The sequence below is a fragment of the Siniperca chuatsi genome, linkage group LG21 (assembly GCF_020085105.1).
Source record: "Siniperca chuatsi isolate FFG_IHB_CAS linkage group LG21, ASM2008510v1, whole genome shotgun sequence".
Lineage (NCBI taxonomy): Eukaryota > Metazoa > Chordata > Actinopteri > Centrarchiformes > Sinipercidae > Siniperca > Siniperca chuatsi.
Window position 1 is genome coordinate 16,835,854 of NC_058062.1, and position 21,916 is coordinate 16,857,769.

The 21,916-nt window shown below is 42.4% G+C and overlaps 2 protein-coding genes across 4 annotated transcripts; both read left to right on the plus strand.

The window, feature by feature from the left end:
- Positions 1-124: 124 nt before the first annotated feature.
- srebf2 (sterol regulatory element binding transcription factor 2) lies at positions 125-17,775 on the plus strand. 3 transcript variants are annotated; one of them, XM_044180712.1, is made up of 20 exons: positions 125-496; positions 4,815-5,251; positions 5,707-5,893; positions 6,090-6,250; positions 6,551-6,703; positions 6,864-7,145; positions 7,277-7,391; positions 7,476-7,627; positions 8,089-8,293; positions 8,394-8,569; positions 9,015-9,264; positions 9,358-9,527; positions 9,714-9,885; positions 11,229-11,346; positions 11,444-11,553; positions 12,139-12,271; positions 12,616-12,787; positions 13,439-13,615; positions 14,664-14,775; positions 15,056-17,775. In XM_044180712.1, the coding sequence occupies exons 1-20, from the start codon at positions 406-408 to the stop codon at positions 15,268-15,270; spliced, it is 3,588 nt and encodes a 1,195-aa protein (XP_044036647.1). In that variant the 5' UTR covers positions 125-405; the 3' UTR covers positions 15,271-17,775. The 3 variants fall into 3 exon arrangements, with proteins under 3 accessions (XP_044036647.1, XP_044036645.1, XP_044036648.1); XM_044180710.1 differs by having other exon boundaries at positions 127-496; positions 15,053-17,775; XM_044180713.1 differs by having other exon boundaries at positions 127-496; positions 4,815-5,200; positions 15,053-17,775.
- Positions 17,776-19,401: 1,626 nt separating this feature from the next.
- nol12 (nucleolar protein 12) lies at positions 19,402-21,753 on the plus strand. The gene is made up of 6 exons (XM_044180756.1): positions 19,402-19,579; positions 20,109-20,214; positions 20,332-20,380; positions 20,483-20,628; positions 20,817-20,911; positions 21,185-21,753. Exons 1-6 carry the CDS (start codon positions 19,470-19,472, stop codon positions 21,396-21,398), a joined length of 720 nt encoding a protein of 239 aa, XP_044036691.1. The 5' UTR covers positions 19,402-19,469; the 3' UTR covers positions 21,399-21,753.
- The last annotated feature ends 163 nt before the right edge of the window (positions 21,754-21,916 follow it).

Here is a 21,916-nt window from a genome sequence, read left to right on the forward strand (position 1 = left end):
TCAAATAACACAGAAGCTTCTGATGGTTGACGTACTATCAGACCACGGCAAATACGCACTTGTCATTGGACGATGATCACTGGTCTCATGACAACAACAGCTAGGTTTGGACCAATCAGCACCCGCTTTGAGCCACAGAGTCTGTTTGTGAATGACGTAATGAGCGTAAAACAAGATGGCGTCGTCTTAAGAATAAATCGGTGTGAATGAGTTTATCGGCGTAAAAGTCTGCCTCTTTAGAGGCTCTAGTGTTGTTTTACGGTTGTTCCGTAAAATAATAATCTTCACGATCAGATAAGCGTGTTGTAGGCGTTAGGGAACGCCACAGAATAGCCTGCGGATATTGTTTATTTTCTCCTGCGATTCTCCGGTGACAGCCGGGGAGGCGAGCTGCTGACAGACAGGATGGACAGCGGAGAGTACATCTCCACCATGGAGAACATGGACACGACTTTAGCGGAATTAGGGGACGAATTTACCTTGGGAGACATCGACGGTGAGTAGTTGTGTTACTGCTAACGGTGTTCAGTGTTGTTGCTTCCTAAGTTAGTGTTGGCCTTGTGTTTCCGCTCTCTGACATCTCTGAGAGATGCTCATCCTGCTGAGCGGAAGGAGCTGAGGAGGTCTATGACATTTCAAGGCTGCACAAGACACAAAGTTCAGTATTCACGATACAGCTGGAGTGAAAAGGGAGGTTAATATTTCTTAGCCCTACAGTTCCTAATATTTTAGCAAAAGTTAGGATAGTGTTTTCCCTAATGTGTGTTATTTACTTAAGTCAGTTAGATTTATTCCACACAAACTTTGCACATTACAAATACTTACGTTACATCACCTTTTGCAAATTATGACTTTTGGAAGCTGTCATGTCACATAGCCCTTTCAGTCCATCCATAATGTGTACATTGGGATACCATTTAAGGCTGTAAGTTTTATTATGCTCTGGAGTTATTTCAATGCTGTGTGTCTCAATGAAGAGCCAGGTTTCAATGGAAAAGTAATTGAGTGAAGTTGTAGGCAGAGTGTTATTTTCCATGAAGCAGAGTTGGTGTCATTTATCAGGAAGCTGTGCATGTGGGCAGTGGGAGACACAAGAGTGTTCATCAAGCTCGACTGCGTTATTACTGTAAGCCAAGGGCAATACGATGAACCATTTAGAAGCAATTATTTCGACTTTAAGACTTCCATGTCAAGTTTTTTGTAGAATTTGAAGAGAACCTTTTTACTCCTTCTTCAGCAAATTTTCTATGCTTATTCTGCAGAATTATTGAGTAAAGTTTGTGGGACATCTATGTGAAGATTCAATTATGCGCTCTGCAGGCAGGCACTCGGTGAACAAGCAGCATCCCTGATCCAATCTCTCTCTTATCAAAACACGTTTCACCCTTTGGCACACAGTGAAAGGACAGGGCTTTTGGTGTAACGCAGAGTCACCAGATTTCCATTAGGGTGGAATTTTACTGACCGGACTGATGCACCGGTGTGTGTGTATGTGTGTGTGTGTGTGGTGTCAGACAGTGTGAGATGAACTGGGTTTCAGTGTAGAACTCTATCTTTTTGTCTGCTGACCATGGGTGGCAGTGGGTTTATAATACTCACTGACATACAACAGTACTGGACTTAACAAGACAATATAACAAACAATAACAGGCAACATTGACGATACTGCACACAGGCTTATGAAACATTCCTGAAACTCTACCTGCCTTTGGTGTCTGGTGTTAATTCTCTTTTCAAAGGGGGCCTTGGACAGAATGAGCAGACAGCACACCCCCGGCCACAGTTATGTAATCCCACTTAATCATTGTGTCAAAAGAGAGGAATGTACAGATTGTGTGTGAGAGAGAGAGAGAGAGAGAGAGAGAGAAATGACAGCTGAGGGTTGATTGATGAATTCACAGGCGAGCTGCAACCAAGTCAGCCCACAGTTTTATTCGCTCAGTCTCTGTTTGGCCCACAACTGATGGATGAATAACACTTTCAGGCAGAGCAGCTAGCTGCAGAAAAATGGACCCCCATTATCGAAATCATGGGCACTATCTTCCTAATGATGTGCTTGAGAATATTTGCTTTTATTATATGTATTTAAAATCCCACAGCCTCTTTCAAATCTTAAACTAAACAGTGATAGGTCTCATTGCTCTCTCTGTGCGGCAGGTGGTTTACTGTAGACCTCCAAAGATATTTAACCTTTGTTCTTCAGACGAGCCATGTGCATTTCATTGAGTTTAAGGTCTTAGAGGCCCCTGTAAGGGCTCATGCACTCGACCCTATACTCATCTAGAAAATTTTTCCTCTTCCAATTATTCTCTTAGCAACTGCGGATCTGGTTATATAACCTGTTTTCTTTGCACTGAGCACCCTAGGAAACTGTCCCCCTTTGATGGATTTACCCTTTGTGTCAGCTTGTCTGAAGCTCTGGGGCCTCAGAGCTGCTTTGTCCTGCCTGTCAGAACAGTCCGCCCCCCCATGGAGGTGTACAAGTACATGGTGTAGTGTGTCTGCCTGCATAATGTGTGCATGATGTATATGTGACATGTGACGGACAGGCTGGTAAAAGCTCCTGAGCAGAAAAGTTAACAAATTTTACTATGGCGTTATGTATTTGAAACTGTGTCCTACAGTCCACATGGTTTCAATCAGGGCAGTGGCTTAAAGGATGATTCTGCATACTTTCAACCTGAACCTTTATAGTCCTAGTTTTTGCCATTATGAATGTCGGTTATGTTCAGAATTTAGGAAGTACAGTCACTGTTTATGTCCTTCTAGTACTGCTAAACCTCTGTGTCAACAGAAGTCACATACACAGTCATAAGTACCACCCCAGGAATTACCATCCTTGGTTTGCCAGTTGGTGTTTTGTGACCCTCGATCAAATCACTTGTTATAGTCATGAAATTGTGTGACAACAGAAAACGAAAGCTATATTTGCAGGCAACACCTTTTATTGTTTTATACACTGTATTAAAATGCAACAAGTGATGGCAGACAGTCATAGGTGACAGGAAATTGGCTGCTGTTGCTGATAAAGATGAGAACCCTTGGTGTTGTAACGTTTGTGAGTATGTGAAAACAGCAAATGTATGAGAGCCAACTAATTAAGCTTGGAAGTGTTTACTTCATTACATTTCATCATAGTATGAAATGTCGAATATTTGAATTTATTTCAGATTTCTAATCCACATTAGGCAAAGATAAGAGATGACAAAATTAGTTTTTAATTCTCAGCTTTTTGAAAGCATGTGTCACTGCACTATGATGGATATTATGTAGACAAGTTATTATAATACTGTACAGAATGGCACTCCTTCCCTCTAATGAATTCACAAATGTGTCACAAAGTAGTGACTGGAAATACCACATCTAAAGCAAGCAAACTCATGCATTAACTGTTACCGCATTAGAATTAAACAGGGCTGTTTAGTGTCACTTGAGTGTATAAAATCGAGTGTGTCTGACTGTGCTAATGTTCAATCAGTCAATTTGCCCATTCATAATAATATCAATGTTCTCATCAGTGGGGGTGTGCTTACTCTAAAACAGTCAATGAAAGTGCTCTGTGGTCTGTTGGATTGTCTGGTCTCACTCTATTGTACAGTAAGACTAAGTTCAAGGCTGCAGGCTCTGTTCACTGTCACATTGTTGGCCCTGATTGCTGAACCCAAATCAGTGATATAGATCAATCAGGGCAGGTTCCACTCTGTAAGGGCCAAAGTCCTGTGGGACCATGAAAGACACGGTGTTTTCCACAGTAATGGGCCCCAGGCTTGTCTTCTATGGCAAACTGCTTTCCTCTGTCACAGCTGTCAGAAATTAAGGTGAACAAGAGATGTTAACACCAAACATGGTAAAAATTTCAATTACACAGCACCGCAAACTACAGCCTCCAAAATTACCATTAAGGTAAATCAACACCTTAAATAAGCAAAAACTGTATTGTATTGTATTATATAGATTATATTATTGTCATATATAACACTCACCATATGCAGCATCACTTTGCCATCAAGGCAGTCTTTAATAAGGAACCATTTATTAAATGCTATTAGGTGGTGTACACCAGTGTTTAACAACATGAGCACAGTGCACATTCATGATCATTATAGTGCCGTCCATCAGGTCTGTCAATGCTGACAGATTCTTTATCTAAGTGCTTTTTTACCCTGCCCCCATTGTCTTCCGGGGCCATCAGTAACATTACTACACACCTTTTCAAGGCTATCTGTTTGAAGGCCTTTTGCTTTCTGTACAATCTGTTCATTGATTTATGGCCAGAACAGTAGCTGTGTGTGCATGTGCCAATTCAAGGCCAGTCCATGAAATTCTCCAGCTTTTCGGGTCTTATCTTTTAGCAGTAAACAGCAGTCACCCATCTAAGCCAGATGTACAATGGGGCAACCTTACCAGCGTATGTTTAGTTTCAGTGGAAGAGTTCTCTCTCAAGGTCACAATATATAGATTACCTGCTGGTACTGTAATATTGGGTGTAACCAAAGCCTAAGCTTAAAGACAGTCAAGTAATTGTCGGCCAGTCAGTCAGTAATTCATCAGTCGTGGGATTTGGATAATGTTGCAGTGTGGATCTACAGGTGTCACCACATGATACACGTTCTGCTGAGTTATTGTTATTATTAAAATGACATTTCTTGATATTGAACCATTTGAAATTGTACAATTAAGTTGTTACCTCATAAGATGTATTAAATCTATTTTCATGTTTCATGTAATTGAATCAATGGCAGAGCCGTCCAAATGGATTTCTTAATCGAATCCAGACTTGTTGTAATTTCCATTCTGTTTCTCTATCTCCTCAGAGATGCTGCAGTTTGTCAGCAACCAGGTGGGGGATTTCCCAGACTTGTTTGAGGACCAGATGAACTCAGCAGGCTCTGTACAGAGTGGCGGTGCCAGCACCACCCCACGACCTGCTGTTCAAACCCCTCAAACCCCCCAAACTCCCCAGACACCAAACCCTGCTGCCTACCAGAGCTCCAACGTTAGCCTCGTCGCCTCCCAGACAATGTCTCCCCAGTCTCTACCCCTCACGCCTCCCCTCACTCCCGCCCAGACCCCCTCCCCCACCAGCACCTCCTCAGGACAGCAGCAGGTGACCCGCAGCCCTCCTCTCCTTCAGCCACGGCCTCAGGTGGTCCAGCCCATCCAGCCTCAGCCCCAACAGACGGCCCAGCCTGCCATCCAGGTATCACCTATCTGGGACCACATTCACACACAAACCCAGTGTTTGAAATGGGTAATAACTCACGTTTTACTCATTCTACTACTAGTTCTACTAGGGTAAGTTAGTTTTATGCACTGTTGTGTAGCATATTGAAAGCTATTATAGTTTAAGCTGTTAAAGTTTTGGATCACTGTGTGGGTCTGAAAGGGCTATATAACTCGACGGTGTGGATTCATTTTTTGTTATTGTGTCATCCATACTAAACAAACTGCTGACAGGAGAAAAAATTCAGAGTACTGACAGACAAATAAAATAATATCCAGCTCAGCATCCCTTCAAACAGCAATGCACGTCTCAGCAAAACTGTAGTCAGCCTGACAGATATAGTTTATTGAAATGCCTTTTCCCTAAAACTGTACATCAAAGAAGACAGATAAACTCTCTTATGTTGCATCAAACTTTAATAATCTCTGAGGGAAAAATACCTGTTGAGATGAAACTGTATTTATTTTTCTACTTAAATGCAGATGCACACCCAGGGGATCCCCATGCAGACCCAGACCTTCCCGGTCCACACCCTGGTTCAGACCCACAGCCAGACGCCCCTGCCCATCCAGACCCAGGCAGCCCAAACTGTGATGATTACCTCCAACGGCGGACGTTTCATCCAGAACCCCGTCATCTGCCACCAGAGCCCTACTCCTGGTTTCCAAGGTGACTAAAGAGAGGAATAGGGGGGTGTTCTGTTGAACTTGTTTTCATGACGTGGTCGATATTAGGGTTAATGCAGATAAAATTTATCATACAGTACATTATCCTGTCTTTTAATGTTGCCGCAATCATATGGTTTGTTTTAAGAATCTGCACTGTATTTTGAATTTGACCGGCAAATCTTTTCTTCCATTCCCAGTCCTCCAACCACAGGTGCAGAGCATTATGACGTCACCACACCTCCAACCAGTGACCATTCAGCACCAGCGCGTTCTGACCCCAACTGGTCAGACCATCCAGACTCTCTCCACAGCGCCCACCACAGTCCACACCATGCAACAGCAGGTGCAGCAAGTACCTGTAAGTAACCTCACTGTGGTTAGCAGTTTTTACTATCAGAAAATGAATCAAAATAGCAATAGACATGATGATTAGCTGATATCTGGTAATTAAAGATTAATATTTCAACAAGCCTGGTCTAACAATCTTACCCTAATTACTGCAAAAAATAGCTCATACACAAACTCGTTAGTTTCACAATGTTTGATGTAGATGCAAAGATAGGGCCAAGCAGATCTGAGTAGCAATGCTTTGATCTTTTAAAGTGCTTGTAAGCAAACATAAAAGCCTCACATTGACCATTGGACGTCTCTCCATCAGGTTCTGGTCCAGCAGCCTCAGCTTCTGAAGACAGAGTCGCTGGTTCTGACAACACTCAAACCAGACGGCACACAGGTGCTGTCTACCATGCAGAGCCCCACAGGGATCACCACCTTGACCACTCCCATCCAGAACACAGCTCTGCAAGTCCCGGTACACAGTTATTATAAAAGATTTTATATTACTATTTGGTTGTTAATAATGGTCACAATTTTGGTCCCTCAAAAAAGGCAACCTCTGCAATCCCACAGCCACGTTTACTAACAGTAATTGATACTCAAACTAATGTACTGCTACTGATTTCTGTCCCCAGACGCTGATGAGCAGCAACATCCTGACCACCGTCCCTGTTATGATGGGAGGAGGAGACAAGCTGCCAATCAAGCAGCTACAGCCAGGCTCCTCCCACTGCACAAACGGAGCCAGATCAAGCATGGAGCAAGGCCAGCTGATGGGAGGAGGAGTAGGCCCGGGAGGAGTGGTGAAGGAGGGCGAGAGGAGGACGACCCACAATATCATCGAGAAGAGGTACAGGTCCTCCATCAACGACAAGATCCTTGAGCTCAGAGACCTGGTCATGGGCAATGACGCGAAGGTGAGTGATTTTAACACTGGGATAGTAGAACATTAAGTGTTTAAATTTGGAAATAAAAATCCACTGATTTTGCTCATGAGCTTGATAGAAATTGGATCCTCACGTATCCTCCTTCGTGTCTTTCTTCCCAGATGCATAAGTCAGGAGTGCTGAGGAAGGCCATTGACTACATCAAATACCTGCAACAGGTCAACCACAAACTACGACAGGAGAACTTGGCCCTTAAGGTGGCCAACCAGAAGAACAGTAAGTGTTTTACATTACTGAATGTTATGAGCATAGCGTGCTCTGTAGCAGCTTGAGATTTTAATGAGTCTCTCTCTCTCTCAGAGCCAGTGATACTGTCTGAAGATGTGGAGCTAAAACAAGAAATAGTGATGATGTCACCTCCAGCCTCGGACTCTGGTTCTGGTTCCCCTCCCCAGTTCTCTCCTTACTGTGTGGACTCAGAGCCAGGCAGCCCCTTACTGGATCACGAGCAGGTAATGCACAAAGACAGGATTACACACATTAGCTGTTGTGTGATGTGCATGTGTGCCCTCTCAGCACGGGGTAACCATCATTAACCATGATGGTTTCCACCTTGAACAGATACATTCTGATACATTCTGATTCATTCTGATCGTATTTATTTTGAATGTTACAAGGGAGGATGGTTTAAAAAGATGCAGATGTTCTGGTTTGTGAATAATAGTTTTCTCACAAATCAGAACCTATGCTTATTCTCTTGTTATTCTACTAGATGTTTGTCTTTCTATGACTCTCTCTATCTCTCAAATTAAGATTAAAATTCAAATTTACTTAAATAGCATTGCAATAATTATGTCGCCATATTTAAATAGTGTTTCCAAAGCATGCTGTACTAAGGCTTATGATGTAAGTTTAATAACTGACATGATTCATTATTGTGAACCTGTTCTCTATCTTTCTTACCGTCTCTCAGATGAAGAGTGAGCCTGATTCTCCCTCATCGGTTGGAGTGATGGATCGTTCTCGACTGCTTCTCTGCGCCCTGACCTTCTTCTGCCTGTCCCTAAACCCGCTGCCATCTTTGTTGGGCTCTGAGGCCTCAGGGAGCCCCAGCCTATCTACGGGCCATGGGCCATCTAGAACACTTGTCTGGTTCCCAAGTCACACACAGGACTTTGGTGCGTAGGGCTGACCCCTCTGTTTATCAGGGTTCATGACACAAGTATTCTAAAATGTGTAATCACCTTACCGCATGTTTAATTTCCTCTCATCCTTCAGCATCGTGGCTGCGGTGCCTGTTGCCGTGGGTGATTGTGTGGGTGCTGAGTGGGGTGGGAGCGGTGTGGGGCTGTGTCAGGGTGCTCTACCTGTGGGAGCCTGTCACACCCCTTCACTCGCCAAAATCTGTGTTGTTCTGGAGGCATCGCAAACAAGCCGACCTGCATCTCAACAGGGTGAGTACGGATCAGCAGTAAGTTTCTAAGAAATCTTAAGACAAACCAAGAAAACGATTTGGAATGCTATTTACATGTCTTTTCCCTTGCATAGGATTTTTTGTGTTAAGGAAACTTCTCAAGAAAGAGCGAGGTAGAATTTCGAAATATAGGAAAAAATGATCACACTATTCACATTTCATGTGACAGTGTGAATATCGGATCCACTTTCTCTTTTCTCCAATTTTGGATGGTATCTCACTTATTGAAGAGCACTTTACCCAGTTTGCTTTGATTCTTGCCGTTTTGATGTCTCAGTTTAGCCTACCTGTTTATTTTTAGCATTTGTTCAGATCATGTTCAGATCTAAGTCATGACCTTCATCGCATGCCCCCCTCATCTTTGCTGTCAGTCTTCGCTGAATACTGATTAGCTTACTATTTTTCCTGTCTCTTCTCTCCTGCAGGGAGATTACACAGCAGCCATGGCCAGTTTAGAGACCTGCCTGTCTGTGTTGACCAGAGCTCTTCCCTCAACCAATCTGGACCTGGTCTGCTCACTGTCCTGGAATCTGATTCGCTACTGCTTGCATCGTCCAACACCCCTGGGCTGGCTGGTTCATCAGGTTAGGGGAAAGCATGAGGGGGAGGAGGCTAGGACTAGTGCGAGGGATGCAGCACTGGTTTACCACCGGCTGAGCCAGCTGCAACTCACAGGTGAGTGAACAAAGTGGGCTGATGCTGTACACAGGCAGGAAAAATACACAAGGGTAAAATGAGTTCTCTCTCTCTGTCTCTGTGTGTGTGTAGGAAAACTGCCTCAGCGTAGCAGCCTGTGGGCTTTGTCTCTGTCCCTGAGCGCTGTCAACCTCAGCGAGAGCGCCCAAGGCAAAATGGCCCCTGCCCAGCTCACCCAGATCTATGTCACTGCAGCAATAGCCCTGCGCACCATGCTGGGCCACCACCTCTCCTGTCTACCTGTAAGTCTCTTACATGGTTCATCTTCTGTCTGTCGTCACCCTGTGTTTGTGTTTTTGTGATGGTTTATGCGATAAACTGGATAAATATTCAGAGGAGAAAATGACTTTATTACACTGATATCTGATTTACTTTGGATGAGTGTTCTTTCAATCATCAGCATCTTTTCTTCCGTGTGTATCTCCCAGGGTTATCTGTTGAGTTGTGCAGAGAGTGTGGCCAACCAATCAGAGACCAAGCCGATCCCTGACTGCCTGCGCTGGCTCTTCACCCCATTGAGTAGGCAGTTCTTCCTAAGTTGTGATTGGTCGGTGAAGTCAAAGAGCACAGACGGGGTGTACACTTCTCAGAGAGACCCAGGTATGTCATAAATACAGGAATTGACCCACACTCTATTTTACCCTTCATGTGTTTCTTTCATTTTCTTGTTCTTTCATTCTGTCATTTTTTTCTTTCTAATTTCAACTCCAAAACGAACAGTCCAAAAAGTTTTAGGTGGTTTCTTGTTAGACAATTTTTTTTCAACACAAGATAAACTCATAACATCATGTTTTGAGGGTACATCTAGTTTTTGAGCTTTACCACAGTTAGAATCGCAAAGCTTCACAGTTCTGACATGATGGAAAAATAAATGAGAAGACCATCACCCTCAATCTCACACCTTCATTGACAAAAAAATTTAATTTTTAAAGAAGGCCCAATCATTCTATAGAGACTTATAAGGAAATATAACATTTTTAAATTGAACTCCTTAATTGCAAGTATTACTCCAGCTATGTATTACTAGTGATAATACTAAATTCATATATTATTTATTATTATTATTATTATTATTAATCGTAATAATAATAATTAATAGTAATAAAAGTATTTTGGGGTCTTGTTCATGAGTGAGGGTAAAATGGAGCATGGACAGGCGGATTGGTGCAGCAGCAGCAGTAGTAATGCAGGCGTTGTACCGGACCGATGTGGTGAACAGGGAGTTGAGCCTGAAAGCAAAGCTCTCGATTTACCAGTCGATCTACGTTCCAACCCTCAGCTATGGTCATGAGATTTGGGTAGTGACCGAAAGAATGAAATTGCAGATACAAGCAGCCGAAATGAGTTTCCTCCGTAGGGTAGCTGGGCTGACCCTTAGAGATAGGGTAAGGAGCTCAGATATTCGGAGGGAGCTGACAGTAGAGCCGCTGCTCCTTCTCATCCAAAAGAGCCAGTTGATTGCAGGTTTTCTGGGCATGTCCAACTAGGGTAGATCTAGAACACGCTGGAGACATTATATATCTCATCTGGATTGGAAAACACCTCGAGGAGCTGGAAAACGTTGCTGGGGAGAGGGACATCTGGACTACCTTGCAGTGGAAAATAGAAGGATGGATATAAAACCGAATCATGCTGGCTACATTGGCTGGGTTGGCTCAAGATCTTTGTTGCATTGTGTTGAGCTTTATATACCTAGAATGAAAATTTGGATTCTTTGTTTGTGTTAGGCAATTCAGATGTTTAAAAACTGATTAACTTGTAAATGTTTAATAGCTATTTACTGAATCCAGAAGTGATTATTTTGCATATTGTTTGTCTTTCCCTTATGTATGAATGCAAACATGTGCTGTTTACTTGGTCTTAAAGAAAGAATGTGTAAATGAAAAATGCTGTGTGCTATGATTTAATTGTTCCTCACTGTTTCCCTCTTGATCTTCCTCCAGCTGACCCCATTGCCCAGCTGCACCGCTGTTTCTGCAGAAAGCTTTTGGAGAGAGCCGTTCACACCCTCATCCAGCCACAGAGCGACTCTGAAGCAGGCAAACGCAAGAGCGACACTGGGTAAGGCAGGGGTGCCAGCAATGTTTTTGACAGTTTGATGTGAATTAATGATTTACACTGGATCTTCCTTTTTTATTCTGGTCTGTCTCTCTCTCAGGGAGTTTTCCAGTGCCCTGGAGTTCCTCCAGTTATTGAACAGCTGTACAGAGGACTCTCCTTCCCCTCCTCCTCCCTTCTCAACTCCTCCCAATCACACCACCACTCCAGGTATGAATAGCATGAAGAGAACAGCCCTGGCCAATCACAAGAATGCATGAATCACATCGGATGTTTGTGTGGGGAAGAGATTTAAACTCTTCTCTTCTCTTTATTGAAGATTAACCAGATAATCATCTGAGTTGTGACATAAATGGATTGTGGTTGCTCTATTTGCCGTACACTGACAACCAATTTAGCTTTTGGGATTAACTTTTTATTGGATTATCACAGATAACACTTGCAGTCATTGATTTGTGGTAATAAATGACTTGCAAAGGATAAGAACACATTGACAGTCTGTTCAGGCAATGTTAATTAGCTACAGTCTTAATCAATTCTTGTTTTCACACTGAGCCATGCTGTACCCAAAGCATGTTATATCATCACAGACATACAGCTTTTGATACACAGAGCAGAGACAGAAAGACGAGGGTCTTCCATTTGACAATTAAAGCTTGGCAAGAAAAAGGTTTCCACAGCTGCAACAAACCCCCCAAAAAGTCCACCCAGGCTCTTACACTGGAGCTAGTTTGCCCTTATTGTTGTTTTTATATTTTTTATTTCTACATAATTTCCCTCTCTTCTTACTGCCAGTGGGAGACCCAGTGAGTCGTTGGTGGGCTTTGGTCCTGAAGGCTGCCGTTCATTGGCTGCAGGGCGATGATGTCGCAGTGAGGTCACTGTTGGCAGAAGCAGAGCGGATGCCGAGGGCTCTACACACTCTTGAGTAAGCGAATCAATACTTGTTTCAGTACGTCTAAATATGACAAAACACAAGCTCCCACACTACAATACAGAAACTAGAATAAACCGGTGAAGCATTCATTCTCCATTACATTACACCACAGGCATCCTAAATTTAACATAATCTCCAACTGGATTCAGAGACATGGAAGTCTTTAACTTTGCACAGGATCATCTGTTAACTTTCTTTAACCTCTGTAGATTCCAAACATCTAAGATAAATTAAACTGAAGGATGGTAAAAAAAAAATTATACATTCATCTCTGTTTTAAAAGAAACCACAGTAACCGTCCTCACTGCACCCCCCCCCCCGTTTCTCTGTTTCAGCCACCCTCTGCCCAAGGCTGTGCTGCCGCTTTGCAAGGCAGTTCAGATGAGTCTGACCCCTCTGAAGGGAGAAGGGGCGGTAGCCTGCCTGTCCCTCTGCGACAGAGCCAGCAGCTACCTGCGCTCCAGCGTCTCGGTACCCCTCGCCCAATCTGGGAACTGGCTGAACAAGGTAGTGTACAAAGAATCCCTCCCAACGCTCCAAACACTGGCACTACTATCTCCTTAAGATCTGCTCTGGGTTTGTGTTTCTTACGTAATCTTGTCTGCTGTCTTGCACATATACAGATGCCAAAAACTTGCCTTATGCTGTATGTTTCATATTTCATTATCTGGACTCACTAAAGTTGATGCATTCAGGGGTTCATCATGCATACACACACACACACACACACTGCATGCTCAGTCGGGGTCAGGGCAGGCTGACGCGGGGCTGTGTGTGTGCGCAGTGTGGGTGGCAGGAGGTGGCTGTGGTGCATTGTAGTTGCATTGCATGATCCTGAAGCCGAGTGCAATGTGTCTGCAGTGCAGTACAGAGGCCTCCCCGATCTGCACGCACCCGCTACACACCCCACCACGTCACATTAGACAGCACTGAATATCACGCCGTTACTTTTTAATTTTTGGCATGCATGTTGGGCGAGGTGCACTGGTAATGATGATGGTGGTTGGTTGTTGTTGGCAGATTTGAGTCACACCTTGGGTCTCAAATACATCTCTTAAAAATATAAATCAACCATCGTATACAATCAATAGCAAATATTACATCTATTTTACTTTTCACCAAACAGCACTTTGATCTTTGTCTTCCTTCTCTCTCAAGGGGGTGGAGCTCCTGGTCTGTGACCTTCTGCTGACCTTGAGGACCAGTTTATGGCAGCGGGGAGGCAGCAGTAATGGAGAACCTGGCCCGGCCCCTGGATCCCAGTTGGCTGGTTTCCAGAAGGACCTCAGCGCGCTCAGAAAGCTCACACAGTGCTACAGACAGGCACAACACAAGGTACATCTGTGACTAGATCAAGTTAGATATGTTGAAGAATCAGCAAAAGGTTGCAGTCAGTGGAGTTCAGAACTGTGTACATTATATTTTATATATAATGTAAAGTGTCTAAAGCTGCAAGAGACAAGTGTAGGACTGCAAATTTGCATGATGTTTAATTTTATCCTACATTCTGTTATGAGATTTGTACGGCTCAGAACAAGAGACATTCATCATTCTGACCATGACCATACTGTGTTCCCTGTGACTGGCAACTTGACAAGATTATTCAGTAGATTCATGTTTTTGATTCATTTATTGCTCATTTAGCTCTTCAAATCTCAAAGGTTATCAGAGCCCAAAGCGGTGGCTTAAAATGAGCTTTCATCGTCTAGCTTTCAGCCAAAGAAAACAAATAATCACCTTATAATGAGATATAACATTCCAGCAGGCAACTGTCCAGATTGTAAAGCTGTATACTAAAAGTAATAATACCGTCATGTCATATCCCTAAATATTTTTCTTGTGTTAACAAAAACTCTGTACTGCACTGATAATAAGCCTGTAAAACAGCTGGGACCTGCTAATCTTGTTCATGATAATACTACATTTACTGTATCAGCCTTGGAAATCATGTTCTCTCCCACTCTTGCCAGCTGCAGAAATCTCACCGCTGTTTAACATATCATCAATCATACTGGAGTAGTCATTACTGTTGCCAGGGGGTCTTTAACAAGTACTGTTTTCACAGCGGTTGGTGATCATTTGTTATGTTTTGACTTGTGCAAGACTCTAAGAACTGCATGAACTGCATCATTTTATGAGGTTCTGTTTTGAGACCACTGGCTGAGAAATATTCACTCATAATGCTGTGAAGTGCTTTGCATGAAAGGCTCAAATGAAAGTGGAATATTTCTTGTATATATCCCTGGTAGTGTACTGTATCTAGGGTAAAATGATGTGAGGTATCAATGTTTTTCTGCTCCAACATCACTGAGACACACCTGGCGTTGCTTGACGATGACAATCATTGTGGCTCTGATGTGTGTTTTTTTTTTTTTTCCCGCAGGTGTTTCTTCATGAGACCACAGTGAGGCTGATGGCTGGAGCCAGTCCCACAAGGACACACCAGCTGCTGGAGCACAACCTCCGACGCAGGACACACAGCTCCTACACAGCCGGTAAGGGAGACTCAAACTCAGACCTCAGAGTCATCATTGTCACAGAATCATATTCGCACACACAAACTCAGAGTTCACCTTGACTGCTGGCTCAGGATCAGTTCCCCTGTGGTTGGTCTTAATCTTAACTATTAATGGCAAAATAGATAAAGTGACTCGAAACAGTGCTAGAGGGCAACATGACCCTGTATTCACACATACGCACACATACCAGAAGGCAATGGACACAAATCTGCACTTTTCTTATTCTTTTCCTCCTCTCCCCTGCTGCTGTCAGAAGGCGAGTGCATCCTGGGTGAGAGGGAGAGGGCTCATGCCATCTTGCTGGCCTGCCGCCACCTGCCCATGCCTCTGCTAACCCCACCCGGGCACCGCGCCCGCCTGCTGGCCGAGGCCAAGCGCACCCTGGAGCGGGTGGGAGACCGTCGGTCTCTGCAGGACTGTCAGCAGATCTTGCTGCGCCTCAGCGGGGGCACGACCATCGCCGCCTCCTGAACACACACACGCACACTTCTAAACAAACACACACAGATTAGGGCTACTCACAATACAATGAAATGATTAACTCTGTAATTTCCCATCATACATACAAAGATGTAAACCAGGCTACACATCCACAAACATGTAATTCTATAATTGTCACTCACTCACACCTTCATACTGATCAAGGGCCATGAATATAAAGGCTTTTCTTCAAACTGCCACACTTCTCTCACACACAGACCGATGATTTTTACTGTCATGGTTACATCTAACTGTCAGCCCTGTATCCACACAGCAGCTGAAACACTTGAAGGCTATACATTTGCTCCTTTCATGCTTAGTTTCATTGTTGCAGCACAATCATGCCACCTTCTGGTCATTAATAGTACTACGCTGGCTGGCTGACTGCCTCATTTTAAACAATGCTACACAACAAGGAAAATCAGGTTAAATAGGCCCCAAAGGGAGAAGGGACCATTATCTAATAGCTGTTTAAATTAATGCAATGCAACAGTGCATTGATTAGCTGTAGGATACCAAGCTGTACAATCATTATTGGAACACGGCAATGTGAGTGCTACAATAACTGTGTAATGTCGCATTAAACTGGCAAGAGTATTCAAGAGTAGACAGCCGTGGTCTGTTAAGCATGGCTGTGCTGTAGGATGCAGACCGACTAGCTTGCTTTTAACCATACAGTGCTGAGTAGTGTCTCTCCTTATCTACCTCATACACAGTACAATGCCAGCATTGTATTGTGGAGCAAAATAGGATCAGCACCACGTCAGTTATCCTGAATTTGAATTAAGTGACCGTTTGAAGCGATGCTTCAATCCAGTGCAGCATCATTCTAACAAACCCTGGCTGAGCTGCTTTATTTAGACTTTAGGATGCAGCAGTACAGTACTTTATCAATTTGATTTACTGTTGCAGAAACTGCAGGAATGACAGACAGCTACTGCTGGCATGCTCAAAAAAACAGGGAAAAATGACTGGATTTGGGGAATATCTAAATAACAGAGGGAAGCAGCTAGCCATGGGCCAATAAGTTTGAAAATGCCTACCTAGACACACACACACTTACACAGATGCATATACCTATTACATATTAAAGTAATTTCATACAAACTCATAATGTGATTGTATATAGGTTGTACATAGGCAGATAAACAGAAGTAGATTAAACAGGAAGTCCTTACCCACTGCTTGAGAGGAGACACATCAAAGAATTCACCGTAACATGTCAAAGTTGGCTCATAATGGTTTCCTGTCAGAGTCTGGATCTGATGGTCCAAAGCTCCGACCGGGAGAGCAAGGTCAGTCGCCTCACCCTTTAAAGTGATACTCCACCAGAAATCTTTTTATTATCAAACACTCTCATGGTGGCTTTAAAGAAAGTCATTTATGCAGAACAGCGGCTGTGGTCAGTTTAAATTCATGAAGATTTTCACAGCAGAAAGAAGTTTCAAAACATTCATAAACGTACCTGCTGTCCATACTTGTAAGCCACCTTTTCGAGCCTACAGGCAGTGAGTGTTAGATACTCAGATTATGTTGGGTGGTGTATCACTTTAAGGTGAAAATGGTCTGAACACAGTGATAAAAGTGAGGAATGGTATTTCTTTGAAGTGATGTCCACCTATGATGTAAAGCTCTCAAGCTAAATGGCCTTGATGTTATGTAAAAAAGGTTATTTTATTATGTTTTATCATATTTGGAATGATGGAGGAGTTGTATCTTTATGAAATATTTGTCCAATTTTCTTTTTATTTGTAATTGTTGGCCTATTCATGATACAGCATTTCTGTCATTCCTGTTTCTGTGTTCTGATTATCTTATTTAATGGTTATGTAATGTAATATTAATATAAATGCTTTTTGGGGGTGGAAGGGAGCAGTTTTGCAGTTATGTCATTTGTACTGTTTTATATAAGCAGCCTAGGGTCAGAAACTGTCAGAGGGAGAATCTCTTAAGAGGAAGATGTTGTGTATTTTATTGAAGATGTAAAGCCTGCATTCACAAATTAGCCTGATATTTTAGAATCACTCTTGCTTGAGTACACACTGTAATTTCTTTGCTGTTTTTAAAGTACAAGCAAACACACAAGTATGCTATATGAAATGTCCAGATCTCTGTCTTCCAGGTCAACCCAAGGTGTAAGTTAGAAACCTAAAGAGTCCTGAAAATACTTCAGTTTAGATTATCTTTCCTGACTAGGAAAGATAATAGGTTGTTTGTATGACAGTAGGTCATACAAACCTAGTAGGTTGTTTGTATGACAGAAAACCAAACCAGGTTCAACAGTGTGTAAATTATAATTGATTTTACAAAACTCAATGCTGGTAAAAGTGTGCAAAGAAGAAAGCGATGCTCAACCAGTCATCTGCAGGCTGGAGTTTTTGCTATCATTATAAATATGTTACAATTGTTTTTTGTCTTTCCCCTTGGTGTGTTTTATCATCTTAATTTCTGTTCATTTTGATGTTTGTTTTTATAATAAAACAACACATGACAGTGGTTGGTCCATATGATCTTTCAGTGGTAAAAGTATACTGGTTGTATAATATGGGAAGTACAAATACAAGCACTGAATCAGAAGAAAAGAGAGAACAACATATTTCATGTTTCAGCTGAACGTGGGCGTTGGCTGAGTGCGAATGCAAGTGTAAATCTGATCATGTTGGCTGTGTGAAGTTTATTGGTTTCCTCTTTCACACACTCAGTGTGGCCAAGTGATGAACACTGGACACCTCAGTCTAAATGAAACACTCCCAGCACTTCACAGAGAGAGGTGACATGCCTGAATACCTGATGAGTCCCTGCCACTGGAGGGAGAGGGAAACAGCTGATCACCACAATGGTGTCAGAGGAGTCAAGACAGTGCAGCAAGTACCAAATTAGAAAATATATAAAATGCAAGGGTGAGGTCATCATAGCAGTTATCAAGATTGCAATATCCTCTGTCTCATTATAATCTTAATAAGCTACACTTAACTTGACAGTTCATGCACTATTACCTTATACCGTATTATTATCATCAACTGGTAAACCCACTTATTTTATACTTATACCCACTTGGTACTTAATTTATTTTCTGACCTGTATTATAGTGTATTATATTTTTTGCTTAGTATTGCTATTCCTGTGTGCACTGACGTGACAGTGAGCTGCTGTAGCAAAAGAGTTTCCCCTCAGGGATCAATAAAGTATTTCTGATTCTGATTCTGAAGCTCCTCTCCTGTGGAATCAGGTCCCAGTTTGGGTTCGGGAGGCAGACACCATTTCCACATTTAAGAATAGGCTTAAGACTTTCCTCTTTGACAAAGCTTATAGTTAGGGTTGGCTCAGGTGAGTCCTGAACCATCCCTTAGTTATGCTGCTATAGGCCTAGACTGCTGGGAGCCGTCCCATGATGCACCTCTTTCCTCTCTCCTTCTCTGTATGCATTTCTATCCCATTACTGCATGTTACTAACTCAACATCTTCTCTCCCCCGTAGACCTGTGCTTTCTCGTTTCTCTCCTCTCTCCTTCTGTTGCTTTCAGCAGGTATTTCTGCAATATTTCTCTCTCTCTCTCTCTCTCTCTCTCTCTCAAAACCTAACACGGCAGCGGCTGATGGCCGCCCACCATTGAGTCTGGTTCTGTCCAAGGTTTCTGCCTCTTAACGGAAGTTTTTCCTTACCACTGTCTCCAAATGCTTGCTCATGGTGAGATTTGTTGGGTCTCTGTAATTAATATTATAAAGAGTACGGTCTAGACCTGCTCTATAGGAAAAGTGCAATGAGATAACTTCTGTTATGAATTGGCGCTACATAAAATTGAATTGAATTGAATATCATGCTTAGCAAAATACAGACCATGTAACCCCATTTGAAGAGGTATCATATTCAATTCTCATATCAGAGAAGGTGACCTGATATCAAATACATCAGGCTATCAACAGATTATGCAGCTCAAGATAATATGTAGATCCTGCACTTTAAATTTAGATGGCAGCAACAATAGCGCCTCTTAAAACAAGGGTATTTATTTCTGGTGAGATGAGATTGCACTCACTGTACAGTCTGAACAAACCTTCAAAATGATTAGGGTGGGCGGAACATTCCAGGCTTGTGACTACTTGTTTCTAGTCGGACAAAGTTAAATGACGTGCTCTTTAATAAGACAAGCCGGAAGCAGTGTAGGGTAAAGGTAAACTCACGTGCACAACATGAAAAATACAAAAAAGCACAACAATGTGTCCAAAAAGACTAAATTCAAGCCAGGATCCAAGAAAAGAGAAAACAAATGCATCGTAATGTTTGACGACAAAGAAAGACAGTAAGTTTCTCTACTGATAACATATTGCAGATGTTAGCTAGCATCTTAGCGTTACCCGCCACTGACGTACAGCTATTTCAGGTTAGCATTAGCTTTCTACCAAGTATTTTTATTGTTTTGAAAAAATGGTGTAACGTTATCGGCAGTGTGTGTTATGTGTAGGTTGTTTGTATGACAGAAAACCAAACCAGGTTCAACAGTGTGTAAATTATAATTGATTTACAAAACTCAATGCTTCAACCAAAGGAAGCTCAGTATTAGCTAGTTATTCACATTCTCGCGACTGCACAGTGTAAAATATTAACCGTTTAATCATCGTGGTATTCATTCATTAAAATGACTGTTTATTTCTTAATTTGTTTTCATTTGCGTAACATAAACCTCAAGAACCCTTACTGATCAAAATGTCAATTTGAATGGTAATGAAGAGTTTTCCATTTAAATAATATTTATACCATTATAATAATAATAATAATACCAAGCTGAGACTTAAAAAGGCGACTGGTTTCTTCCTCTTCTGCCCTGTCAGGGAGTATTTAACTGGTTTCCATAAGCGAAAGGTGGAAAGGAGGAAGGCAGCAGTGGCAGAAATTCGAAAGAAAATCAAGGATGAGCAGATCAGAGTCCGAGAAGAAGTAAGTGTAAAGTAAAAGAGCGCAGAGGTAAAATCTGTTTTGGGTTGACACAAATTGAACTATGTGAGCACATAAGGAAATGATGTACTGATGTTATGTTTGGCTATATGGTTTTAGAGGCATAAGGAATACATAAAGATGCTGAAGGAGAGGAAAGAAGCTCTTGGTGAGTTAAAAGCAAAAGTCTGTTGGCCATTTTACTGATTGGTAACACTTGAGAATTTGTGCTTATTGTTTTTTTTTTCCCTCCCTTGATCTCATCTCTCAGACGCTGCTGAAGATGATCTGGAAGATATGATAACCAGTACAACAGAGTCTGTGCAGTACGATCACCCCAACCACACCGTCACCGTGACAACCATCAGTGATCTTGACCTCACAGGGGCTCACCTGCTTGGACCTGCGGCAATTCAGGTAAACAGTTAAGCCTCGATTCATCTCAACAGCCTACATGTGTGTTCTTGATCAGGCTAAATTATGTCGGTTTTACTGCTTGTAGCTCTATAGGGTCGCTCAGAAAGTTATTGATATTTCAGTTATTGAGGAAGAATGATACTGATGACAATAAAACTCCATTAACACTGAGAATCTTTGCTTTCAAGGTTAATGGGGAGGGCGAGGATGAAGAAAAGGGGGAGAAAGAGGAGAAAACAACTGCAATGCCAAGAAAAGCTGGGAATCCAATCATCAACAAAAAGTAAGCTGCTCATCATGCATGTCTCCACACATGAGCATCAATAAGAGTGGCCAATACTTTGGTGTTTTGGCTTTTGGTCAGACATCACTTAGAGCTCTGACAACTTGTCATTATTTTTTTTGCCTTTTTATAGGCTAAATGGTTGATGAAATGGTGCTAAATGTGCTAATACACCCCAACAATACAGTAGTGACATAACAGCTGTCTTCAGATGTTCCTTCAGCCCCTCTCAGTCCAGCTGCATTTCTTTTTTTCTCTCCCCTGCTGCTACAGGATCCGCTCCCTAACTGCGTCGCTCAGCACGTGCACCACCAAGCGGAAGGGGAAGGGGAAGGGGAAAGGGAACCAGGAAGGCCGAGGAGGACGAGGCCGTCAGACATACAAGAGACCCGGGGCCACAGAGAGTAAAAAAAGAACCGGAAAGACCAGCAAGTGGCAGAGACGTCGACAGACTGGGAAAAGGGTGCATTATCGGGACGAGAGATGAAGAGTGTGTGGAAAAATATAACGTGGGGTTTGAACTGTGAAGAGAATTGATTTCTTGTGTCAGTGTCCCACAGACTTTGGAGTATTTATGTTCCTGTGTTTGAGCAGGACATGTATATGCTGAGAAGTTTGTAAAATGAACACGAGCTGATGTGGACGCTCAGTGACTGTAGCGTGTTGGACCGTCTATCATGACATCGCTCAATATTTCCACAGCACCTGCCTCTTGAAATCTTGTGCTCAAATTTGTACATTTTTCAAAGCAAAACTGTTTTTGTTGTGTTATTTCTTAAACGTATACAAACTACTGTTTTTGCCCACATTTTCATTAAATAAAAGATTAATCTTCTAAATAATAAGTGACCTTGTGCTTCAATGACATCTCACAAACTGTCAGTGTGCTCTGTGTGGAATTTTTTCTTGCCATTGTTTAATAGGAAACCTGACTCTGTTGTCAACATCCTCTCTAGAACATCAGGAAATCAACCCTTAGCTCTGTGTTTCCTTATAGCTCAGTAT